General features: G+C 43.0%; 1 protein-coding gene across 1 annotated transcript; it reads left to right on the top strand.

Moving 5' to 3' along the window:
* The first annotated feature begins 5,509 nt into the window (after positions 1-5,509).
* Positions 5,510-8,585, top strand: LOC112143901. The gene is made up of 9 exons (XM_036216057.1): positions 5,510-5,638; positions 5,780-5,875; positions 5,951-6,180; positions 6,259-6,437; positions 6,518-6,605; positions 6,716-7,032; positions 7,120-7,591; positions 8,270-8,357; positions 8,445-8,585. Exons 2-7 carry the CDS (start codon positions 5,869-5,871, stop codon positions 7,163-7,165), a joined length of 867 nt encoding a protein of 288 aa, XP_036071950.1. The 5' UTR covers positions 5,510-5,638; positions 5,780-5,868; the 3' UTR covers positions 7,166-7,591; positions 8,270-8,357; positions 8,445-8,585.
* The last annotated feature ends 3,778 nt before the right edge of the window (positions 8,586-12,363 follow it).

Raw genomic sequence — 12,363 nt, forward strand, 5'->3', positions numbered from 1 at the left:
TTTTTAATTTTAAGCTCTTCGTGCTGCAGACAGATTGCTAAACAGCAGCTGCTAATTGCTACATGCTAGCGCCGTGATTTAACTCCTTAGGACCCCAGCTGTTCTTTGATATGCCTGTTTTATTTATCTGACAGAGAAATAACAGTTAGAAAAGTTAACTACTGTAACTACTAATGAAACCGAAAATTTGATGTCTCAAGAACTTTAAAAGAAGCACATAATCTTAAAAATAAATAAATAAAACTAATACATTAAAAACAAATAATGATATCAGCTATTCATGAACACTCATCAAATTTTATGTTAAAACGAAGTAATAATTTATAAAGAATTTTAAATGAGGACAATCACATTTGGTTAAAAATGTTCAATAGCTCTGAATATGTTAAAGTTAAAGTCACTAAACTTTCTCACATGACTAATTATCACTTGTATAACAAGAAAATAGGATTACTTTATTTAGGTTGGACATTTTATACAGTATCGGTAATACTCTTTTACTACTGGTTGTATTGAAATGGCTTTAAATGTAATTTCCCTCACAGTGTTATTAATCTTATCGCAATGTATCAATATTTTAAGTAATCTAGTTAAAACAAAAATTCTCTTAATAGTAGCGCAGTATTCAAAGGCATACATTTGTTGCTAGACAACCATGGCAGTCAAAGACTAGTATTTGTGCAGTCTAATTCTTAATTTTCAAATTCATTGTCATTTTATTTATTAACCAAAATATTTATTTACTAAATTCAGAAACTTCAACTATGGCTGCAACTCAATCAATGGAACAGCCATGCATGCCATCAACAAGTGGACAGCAGGACGTACCTGGAACTTGCACTCCAGATATAGGTAAGGAATTGTTACAGTTGTACTCAGAACGTTTATTTAGAAGTTGCAAGCAAAAAAAATCTTTTGATAGCAGTAAGATGTACAGTATCAGAGACAGAGTTGGTCCAGCTGCATATTACATTTTTATTTATACTAAACCCCTAAATAGGATGCCTTATCAAAGAAGTGCAAGACCTTTTGAGGCCTGTTGAGGAACCAGCTCCATCAGATTGGACAACAAGAAAAGCCTCTTCCTTGGAAAAGTGGACCGTCTTCAGACCTTTTATGGTGAATCAGATGTTGCTATCTGAGAAGCCAAAAAGGGGGCTTTGCCATTACTGTCGTTCTGAGGCTGCAGTAATAGTGTGTCATGACTGTTTGCCAAGGCCGCTTCATTGTGCGTCATGTGATCTAACAATACATGACAGCATGGTTCTTCACAATCGATCTGCTGTGGTGGAGGGGTTTTACAGGCCTCTTCCACCAACTACATTTGTCAAGAAAGACGGAGGGAATTTCACCTACTGTCAGGACTCAGGCTGCCATGTCCCCGTTTGACCACCAGAGGGAGTCCTCACCTGAGTATTGACACTGTGCTTCTTCACACTCAAGTTCCCATCAGCCCCTGCTTCCTCCTCCCAGGCTCTCCCAGCTGTTCCTCATCTTGTCATCACTACAAACAATATTTAAACCGTCACTGAGCTCTGCTCAGTGCGAGGTCTTGATTCTACATTAATTCCAAGTGTTTATTCTTCTAGCTGTTCCTGTGCCTTGACTCCTGCCTGTTGGATTTAGAAGCACTCATCTCGCTGGCTATACGTTTAGACCACCTGTTCTGTTCCCGGCATCCACAAATCACCACTCCATGGGTTTCACTGCCACATCCAGGGCAGCTTCATCCGCAACGAACTCCCAACCTGAAACCCATGAATCTTGGCTCTACCCAGCTGACGGCGACTGAACGTGAGAGACGCCTGCGTGAGAATCTGTGCCTCTACTGTGGACAGCCAGGCCACCTGCGTGCTTCATGCCCCGAACGTCCACCACGGTGTTCGGGGGGGCCGGTGAGTGAGAACTTCCTTACTTTTGAAATACCCATGAGCCTACATATCAATAAAAGGTCTATTAAAACCATGGCCATAATCGCTTCAGGGGCAGCTGGTAATTTCATTGACTTGACATTTGCACATAATAACTCTATTCCACTGCTCACCTGCGAGCCGCGGGTAGCAGTTTCTGCCCTAGATGGTCGCCCACTGGGTTCAGGACGGGCCAGTTCCGTACCCCGGAAGTACATCTCACTACCTGAGTAACCACCAAGAAACCATCAGATTCTTCACCATCGACTCTCCCCGATGTGCCATAATCTTGGGTCTTCCCTGGCTTGAGATACATGACCCAACCATCGTCTGGTCAACCAGTGAAGTCTCCTTTACTTCAACCTTCTGCCGACAACGATGTGTCCAAACCAGGATACAACAGAACGACACTACAGGAGAGTGTCGAATACAGCAGATCGCTTCAACTATGATCAATGTGCCTGACCCCTCCTCGAGCCATGACTACTTGCCTCCTCAATATCAGGACCTGCAAGAGGCTTTCAACAAGCAACATGCCACGCAGCTGCCTCCTCATAGACCCTATGACTGCGCTATTGATCTATTGCCTGGTTCCACACCAGCAAAGGGCAGAGTGTTCCCCTTGTCACAACCAGAGACTGAGGCAATGCAGGCCTACATTCAGGAGGAGCTGAAAAAGGGGTTCATTCGACCTTCTACATCTCCTGCATCCGCTGGGTTTTTCTTCGTAAAGAAGAATGGTGGATTACGACCATGCATAGATTATCGCAACCTGAATGAGGTCACAATCAAGTACCGCTACCCTTTACCATTAGTCCCCTCAGCTCTAGAGCAACTGCGCCAGGCCCGTTATTTCACCAAGCTGGACCTGCACAGTGCTTACAACCTGATTCGCATCCGTGAAGGCGATGAATGGAAGACGGCATTCTCGACCACCACAGGCCACTATGAATATTTAGTCATGCCCTTTGGACTCTGTAACGCCCCATCTGAGTTTCAGGCCTTCGTAAACGACGTCTTCAGAGACATGCTCCACCACCATGTCATTGTTTACATTGACAACATCCTGGTCTACTCTCCAACATTTGAAGAACATGTCATCCACGTCCGGCAGGTCCTGCAGCGACTGATTCAGAACAACTTGTATGCCAAAGGTGAGAAGTGTGAGTTCCATCAAACCACAATCTCATTTCTTGGCTATATCATCAGCGCACAGGGAATAGCCATGGACCAGGGCAAGGTGGAGGCAGTAACCAAGTGGCCACAACCCACCTCAGTAAAAGACCTTCAACGCTTCCTGGGGTTTGCAAATTTCTAAAGACGTTTTATTCGGGGTTTCAGCACGGTGGCTGCTCCTTTAACCTCACTGCTCAAGGGAGGGCCGCGTCAGTTGCAGTGGACAGCCGCAGCATCACAGGCATTCAGTTTATTAAAAGAGCGGTTCACACAAGCGCCCATTCTCCACCACCCAGACCCCAACATTCAATTCATTGTGGAGGTTGACGCGTCCAGCACAGGTGTTGGAGCAGTGCTGTCCCAACGTCAAGGCCTGCCTGCAAAGATGTACCCGTGTGCCTACTTCTCCCGCAAGCTCAACAGCGCTGAACGGAACTACGATGTGGGCGACCGTGAGCTGCTTGCCATGAAGGAGGCCTTCACAGAATGGCGGCACTGGCTGGAAGGAGCTGCTCACCCTTTCCTGGTGTTCACTGACCACCGAAACCTTGAGTACATAAAGTCCGCCAAACGACTTAATCCCCGTCAAGCCCGTTGGTCGTTGTTCTTCTCCCGCTTCAATTTCCAGATTGCATATCGTCCTGGATCCAAGAACGGCAAGGCTGACGCTCTCTCTCGCATCCATGACACCAATCTGTACAAATGCAGCCCAGCAGAATCCATAATTCCCTCCTCCTTGGTCCTAGCTCCAGTACAGTGGGACATCATGACAGAGTTGGCCAACATCAATGCCAGTCATCCACCTCCAACATCTTGTCCTCCTAACAAAGTGTACGTGCCTCCATCCCATCGTCAGCAGGTTCTGCATCTCGTGCATGATACTCCGGCTGCCGGACACCCAGGTGTTGCAACCACATAGTCACTCATTGCAACCAGTTTTTGGTGGCCTACCTTGCAGGCTGACGTTGTCCAGTTCGTCGTCCGATGTGCCACCTGTCAAATGGCAAAAGTACCCAGGCAACGTCCGGCTGGCCTCTTGCAACCCCTTCCGATTCCTCGACGTCCCTGGACACACATCGCTGTGGACTTTGTAACTGATTTACCACGATCTCAAGGTAACACCACCGTCCTAACTGTCGATCGTTTCTCTAAATCCTGCAGACTCATCCCATTGCCCAAACTACCCACTGCCTTGGAGACCGCAGAGCAGCTGGTGCAACATGTTTTCAGGCACTATGGTCTTCCAGAAGACATCGTGTTTGACCGTGGTCCCCAGTTCACCTCTCGGGTCTGGCATGCACTGTGCAAAGGTCTGGGAATCAACGTCAGCCTCACTTCTGGTTATCACCCTCAATCCAATGGTCAAGTGGAACGGCTAAATCAGGAAATTATCCGGTTCCTGCGGTCTTACTGCCACAATCATCAAGAGGACTGGAGTCGTTTCCTGGTCTGAGCTGAGTATGCTCAAAATTCTCTCAAAAAGGCTTCCACAGGACTGTCACCATTTCAATGTGTGCTGGGTGTTCAACCTCCCTTCTTCCCCTGGTCCGGAACTCCATCTGAACTACAGTCTATAGATTATTGGTTTCAACGATGTGAGGAGACATGGGATGCTGCACATGTTCAGCTCCGTCACGCTGTGCGAAGAACCACTGAGCAAGCGGATCGTCATCGTCAGGAGGGTCCCAGTCTAGCTCCCGGACAATGGGTCTGGTTGTCCACCCGCGATCTCAAATTAAGACTTCCATGCAAAAAACTAAGTCCCAGGTACGTGGGTCTGTTTGAGATCATCAAACAAATAACACCTGTGTCATATTGCCGTCCCAGTACCGTGTCTCCCCAACATTCCACATCTCTCTGCTGAAACTTGCCGTCGGCCCCGGTGACGCAGGGTCAGGAACATCTGACGGGGTCTCTCCCCCTTTGATCGTGGGTGACGATACAGCTTACCTGGTCAAGGAGCTACTGGATTCCCGGTGCCGAAGGGGGCAGCTGCAGTACTTGGTGGATTGGGAGGGGTACGGACCAGAAGAGCGTTCATGGGTCCGTTCCAACGACATTCTGGACCCCTCTCTCATCACGGACTTCCATCGCCGATTCCCGTCGAAACCAGCTCCGCGCCCACGTGGCAGGCCTCGTCGCAGAGTGTTTCCTCGCTTCCGGAGCCGCTCGCAGGAGGGGGGCTCTGTCAGGACTCAGGCTGCCATGTCCCCGTTTGACCACCAGAGGGAGTCCTCACCTGAGTATTGACACTGTGCTTCTTCACACTCAAGTTCCCATCAGCCCCTGCTTCCTCCTCCCAGGCTCTCCCAGCTGTTCCTCATCTTGTCATCACTACAAACAATATTTAAACAGTCACTGAGCTCTGCTCAGTGCGAGGTCTTGATTCTACATTAATTCCAAGTGGTTATTCTTCTAGCTGTTCCTGTGCCTTGACTCCTGCCTGTTTGACCACGTCTTGCCTTGCCCCTGCCTGTTTGTGTTTGCTATTAAAAACCTCTGCAAAAGGATCCAAACGCCTCCGCCTGCTCCTTACACCTACCAGGAAAGAGGTACTTATTTTAATTAAGATCATATAAGCCTTTTAAATTTGGTAAAAATTTGAAATCTTGAAATAGTCTTTTGGGAAATAAAACTGTCGCAATAAGCGTTTTGGAACGTTTTAACTTGTTTTACTTTGTCTACTTTTCTAGCGTGCCTTTTGCCTGTCGCCCTTCCACGCTGTGACTGCTTAACTGGTCATACAGAAGTTTCAGCTGGAAAACAAGTGATTCTGATAGGAATGAATGGTACTTTTTTTTTTTTTTTTCTCTTACCTTAATTCTTACAAAGTAATAATATAATTGGATTTATTTCTTTTAAAGGACAATACAACTTGTCCCTTCCAACAGTCAGTTGTTCATGTGGAAAAATTCTGGATGTTGGCATTGGTGATTTGGTGGACAGTGGATACTGGCCGGCCACGGTAAATTTTGAGACTGTGCACACCATGGATCTGTTCACTTCGTACGAAGATCTTAAAATTACTGCACCAGCAATGTCACGGCATGCTTTTATTGGCATGCTTGAACAGCGCACTAAAGTTTTTGGACGAGTAAGTTATCCAATTGAAGCAACAACAAGTTTTACATTGACTTTGATATCTTAATTTTTGGTTTGTTTTTTAATCCAGAGTGGTAAAATCTGCTGCGACACTATACAGACATCTTTTCTGGAATGGTGCTATGCAAAATTTGAAGTGGAGAAGCTTTCCCAGGTGCATCACTTTGATTGCCCAGTATGCACACCCTCCATGTTGGCTGTGGCTGTGGATGGGAACCGCAAGCTTTACTGCTTCAGAAGCCAACCAGGGTATGGGTAAACATTCATTTTTAATGTTCTTGTGAATTGTCTATTAAGATATGTAACAATTTGCATTTTGATTCAATCAGACCTGATGGGTTTTTTGACGGAGTCTTTACGGCAAAAGATGCTGAGGTGGCCTCCTTTGTGGACTACATCCATGAATCGACACAACATGTAAAGTCTATTTCTTTTTTCAAATTAATTTCCTCTTCAAAAATGCTGCATAATTTTTCAAGTACAACAATCAATTCCGTATATCGTTTTTGTTTTCTAATCTCTAATAGAATCCCGGAAAGGGAAGATGTGGCACAGCCGAGTGGCTTGCAGCACGAGAAACCTCTCACAAATCTGCCAGCAAAGTAGATGAGGAAGGTGTAGAGGTTGCTGTGTGCCGCCACGGGATTTTGTTGAAGGCCCTCAATATGTTCCGTGGAGAAATTTTTGCCTATCCACTTTATATTCAAAAAGTACTAACCACAAAGAATGTCGAGTTTTTCTGCTCTGATGTGATATGCAAATATTGGCCGTATTTGCAGAGGGTTGTGCGCCACTGCCCTGAATTGCAGGACTTGTTGGCAATGCGTCCCTTCCTATCAATTAGGTGATCTTTGCAACTTTTTTGCACTGTAATTTATTTTTTTTTTATCTTAAACCTCATGCTAACAATCACGAATCACATTTGTTGCAGTTGCAATGGGGTGGACGAAACCAGGACGGAGCAGGAGCGACCATAGGGGAGGAGGTTGAGCAAGTGAACAGCTTCCTCTCCCGGGCAGCTATCTGTTCTAAGTACATGTCCAAAGCTGGTAAATATATTATAGATTCATTTAAATTGTTTTTTTGTTTTTGCTGAGTTAATAATACATTTTACTTGAAGTACGCACAGACATGCTTACCATCCAGGCCATTGGATGGAACAAGCGGAAGGTGGAAAAGCTGGACCTGACACTGGCCAAAAGATATATCAAGGTAAAAACTTAATATTTGCTTGTCTATGATGCTCGGACTTCTTTCTCTTATGATTTTATTGCTTTGTTTTTGACAGACTGTACAGAGGATTTCTGAAGCTTCGGCAGATCTTGGAAAGCTGACTCAAGATCTATCTACACAAGAAGATATGGTCCAGCAATGGGTGTCTGATGTCAAAGAGTGGGCTGCAGGTACTTTGAAAATTAAAGATGGATAAATGAGGCACACACTGATTTTCAAGCAAGGGTGATCATCTCAATCGAATCTTGTGAGTAGATCGCGGGGCATCAAAAATAAAAAAAGGATAAAAAGATTTGCACAGCCCAGGATTATTCTTAACGTTAAGTACATCTCTTGATTTAGCAGAGCAGACAAACATCCTTTATGTGCGTCACTTTATATCAATGTTAAAACAACATTGAGCACTCAGAGCCTCTTCCAGCTCGGCTGCATGTGAGGCTTAGGGTTCCTGTCTGAAGGGGTCAGAGCCCGCTTAAGGTGCTATGTTGTATAGAAGTGCGTGCTGCATTCCTCAACCAGGCCCTACAGAAAGCCAAAGTGGACAATTTCTGATGGCTTCAGCTCCTAGGTTTCCTTGATCTGGCCAATGTAATATTACGATTTGCGCAATCAACTCTGAGGGCTGGCAGATTTGTTGAAAGTATTGCGGTTGGCTTGTGTGCACCCTAAAAACCTAACTCTACAATGCTACTGACATGACAATTAAGAACACATGAAAGTGGGAGCCCTCTTAACTTCCACTCTAAAAAAAAAAAAAAAAAAAAAAAAAAAAACATGGTCCAAAAATGTTTTTTTTTTTTCTTTTTTTTTTCTACAAGAATTTTAATTATGTCTTTTCTCTCTACAAGAACCAACTGGTCATAATGATCTCAAAGACCATTGAGGGACTCTATCTAAGCATAAAGCAAAGGAAATACAACCTGTACCGCAAGGCTGGTGAGGGATATGTCTTTTTGCAATATCTTTATTAGCTTGTCCTGAAGTTGGATAGTTTAATAAAAAAAAGTTTTTAAAATTTTACAGATGGCAACAAACGGCGACATCAACTGCGAAAAAAGATTGCGCCTGAAAAAAGAGCCCTAGAGGATGCAATCAGAAAAAGAAACGCTGATTTGGATGAATCCGACAAATTGCCATCAGCTTATGCACTTTTTTTCTGTTGACAACTATTCCTGGCCTTGGGAATGTAAGTGCATTGTTTGAATCAAAACAAAGGTTTTAAATGAAGTGAAGCCCATGTAAATGCCTAAATTCAATTCTAGAGGTATTTGAAACTGCTGAATTCAATGTCACGGCGACATGGTTCAGAAGAAACAGCTTTTTGACAAAGTGATGCTGCTGACAAGGCTGAAGGAGGAAGAGGTCATCGTTGTTAGAGAAGTTAAACAGCATTGGGAGTACTTGAGAAGTGCAGCTGGGATGATGCAAGAGCTTACCTCTCAGATTTCCGAGTGGATCACTGAGCCAAGTTTGTCCTTTTTAAATTTTTCTTTATTTAAATGCATGCTTTTTTTTTTTTCTAATTTACTTTGTCATTGTCAGGCAACATGGATGCATTGACAGAGGAAGGACGAGATGGGCTACAGTGTCTGCTGAAGAGAAGGCTGGCAGAGCTTTGTGCTCAGCAGGATGCTGCTCGCAAGACCTACAAACAAGTTTTGGGAACGCAGGCGTTGTGCTTGGATGACGCCACAGAAGAAGAAAGCATAGACAGTAGTTCCTCTGAAGAACATAAGTAAACAATTTAACAATAAATTATCTTGTATGAAACTGGATTTTTTTTGCATGTATTACTCTTCATTTTTAAAAATTAGTTTTACTATGCCATCCTTTTTGTTTTTTTGTTACATATTTAATTTAAATTCTATTTTGAAATTTGTAGTATTGCTAGCCAAAACTTTTTTTTTTTTATGTGCTGCTGCACATCTACCTTCATTTTTTTGGGAGACCCACCCACATCCAGCTCCTTGCCACTTCTGCCTGCAGCAGCCAACAGATTCTGCCTTTATCACCAGCTTATTCCTCTGCTCTGATACTGGGTGGCTGAGATCTTTAAATTTGCTCCCCTGAGATATTTATATACCAGATTGACTTAAAAAATAGTAATTTTGGGTTTTTTAATATTTCAGCATTTATTCAACACTCGTAAGTCGAGATGATGATCTTAAACCAATAAATCCTATAAGATGAGCTCTGGTATTGCTTGGAAATATCTGGAAAATGAACAAAAGGGTTTGAGATTTTTAATTGGTAAAGTTGACAAGCCGATACTAATGGACTAAAGCCATCAATCACAAATTTTAATATTTAGTGTCTGTAATCTTTCAGGCTTGTTTGAATTTTCATATAAATGTATTCAATGGAATAAATCATCCTTTCTAGAGAGGGGTGATGGCTACCATGCTAGCCTTTCTATCAGCTGCATCCCCTGAGTCCTCCCTGAAGCAAATAGACCAGAGTTGTCCGAATCCAAGGCTCTAGTGCCAGCGCCCTGCTGCTGCTGCTGCATCTGCCTCCACCCCAGGTATAAAAAGTCATGGGAAGGATCAAGCAAGGACCACACAAAATCTTTGAGTCCTCAGAGCATGTACCAATGAGCTGACATACATCCTCACCTCCATATTCAACGTCTCAGCCAGAGAATTGTCTCCTGCTTTGAGACCCCCACCATTGTCCCCCTCCCTAAAAAAAACCTCTCCCACCTGCCTGAATGACTAGAGACCAGTAGCACTCCAGTCATTATGAAGTGCTTCGAGAGAGTGCTGCTGACCCACATTCAGAGCAGCATTCCAGACACACTAGACCCCCTGCAGTACGCCTACTGGCCCAAAAGGTTCACCTCAGATGCTTCTGCAGCTCTGCATCTCTTTCACTTCTGGAGAATAATGTCTCCTACATCAGGATGTTCTTTATTGACTGCATCTCTGCATTCAAAATGGTTGTTCTCCACAAGCTCACCCACAAACTGTTCTCCCTTGCACTACAGCCCATCATCGGTGAAAACAGGACCTCAGCCAGCATCACCAATGTTGGCAGTCCACAGGGCTAAGTCCTCAGTCCCTTTCATCTACATCTTGTTCACCCACTACTGTACAGGCTCTCATCAAAACAAAACAATCCTGAAGTTTGAAGATGACACCTCGGTGATAAGACGCATCACTGGCGGGGACGAGGTAGCCTACAGGAGAGAGGTGGCTTCTCTGGTGACTTGGTGTGAGGACAACAACCTCACCCTCAACACAAATAATACCAAGGAGATGATAGTGGACATGAGGAAGGAGAGGAGCCCTCAGCCGCTGTTTATCCGGGGTCTGGAAGTGAACAAGGTTAGAAGCTTTAAATAACAAGGGGTCCACCTCAGCCGGGACCTCACCTACTCAACCCCACACAGCTAGTGAAGAGGGCTCATCAGTGGCTGTACTTCATGATGAGGCTGAATAAGTTACTTTTGTGGCATTCAAAGTAAGCAGCAAAGTTAAAATTTCATAGTACAGGGAAAATTGTTTCCTTACTGTGCAAATGACAAACACTTTGAATCTCTTGAATCTTTAAGCACCTTTTGCTCTTGCATATATTTCTGTAATGTAACTAAAGGTAATATTTATACACTGTATGTTTTTTGGAAGTGTAAATGTCAACATACAATTGCAATAGATTTTAAGGCCTTATCTCTCAGAAATGCATTATAAACTATTGGTTAGGCCTATATCAGAAATAATTAACCCCTTGATGCCCATAGATATAAATGTGCAATAAAGTACTTGGTATTCTAAATATTTTTGTTTGTATTTAGAGGAAAAACTATGGATTTTTTTTATTTCAGTGGTGAAAATATTTTCAGGTCTTATTGGATGACAGTATTGTATATTCACCAATTTAACAGTTGTATGTGACAGGCTATAAACGTATTCACACACAAATTTTGAGTTATAGGTGGAACAAAAGTATCTGAAAAGGGGACACGTTTGTTCATGGGCTTGCTCAAAATAGGGGGAGGGGCGGTAACGACTGCGGTAATGAACGCGCGCGCGAATTAAAGGACAGACTTGCCAGGAAACAGAAGACTCCCAAAGGTAAGACATTGAAAATAAATGACCTGTATTTGAGCTTTCAAATACATACAGATGATGTATTACTATCTCTGGTCATGACTGGAATCTTAAAGATTTTAAGCCCGAAACTGATATTTAAACTAGACCACAAGTAGTCACAGGGTCCCGGTCAAGCAAAGCAGTTTCATTTGTCTCTCGCTAACAATATATTTTATCACAGTTAACGTTAATGACATTGTTTTACTTTTGTCATTTTTAAACCTTAGTTTCTAAACATATTTGGATTATTGTGGAAATGAGGCGGAGTTATACAGTTGAGTGACATTCCTTAATATTCTAGTTCCGCCATCTTACCATCCGTGCTAGCTAACTAAACAGCGTCATTTATCGTCGCTGGTGGCATAAACTGAACTAATGCATAGGTGATTTACATTACTGCCATGTACTTCGTAGTATACATGTTTTGTTTTGTTTTTGTGTATTTGTAAATAAAAGATACTTTGAGGATTTTTGTAGTAATTTAGAAAAATATAGGTGACTTTTTGTCAGTAACAAATATATCGTAACCTACCACTAATCTGTTACACCGCAGCTAGTTGTTTTAAAATGTACACTACATTGTTTTTCAAACATCGTCCATCATTTTGTAGTTATAAAGCAACTAATTACAATACAACGTTTTGCATTTTGACTAATCTCCTCTTTGTAGGCTACCACCGTGGAACCTTACTAAATAAAGTAAATGTTAATGTGAAGATGAATTGTTTTTTGGAATTTTTAAAACAGTTTTTTTCAATAATTCTAGAGTGTAAAAACGTTAGATGTGAATTCAGCAAGAGAACTTAATCAGGTGTAACTTATTTAAAAGTTAATAGCATGTTTTACATATC

This window comes from Oryzias melastigma, linkage group LG16 (genome assembly GCF_002922805.2).
Source record: "Oryzias melastigma strain HK-1 linkage group LG16, ASM292280v2, whole genome shotgun sequence".
Taxonomy (NCBI): domain Eukaryota; kingdom Metazoa; phylum Chordata; class Actinopteri; order Beloniformes; family Adrianichthyidae; genus Oryzias; species Oryzias melastigma.

Coding starts and splice junctions, on each gene's coding strand:
- LOC112143901 (XM_036216057.1), top strand. Junction 6,438..6,517: donor TGCTTCAGAAGCCAACCAGG/GTATGGGTAAAC, acceptor TGATTCAATCAG/ACCTGATGGGTTTTTTGACG. Junction 6,606..6,715: donor TCCATGAATCGACACAACAT/GTAAAGTCTATT, acceptor AATCTCTAATAG/AATCCCGGAAAGGGAAGATG.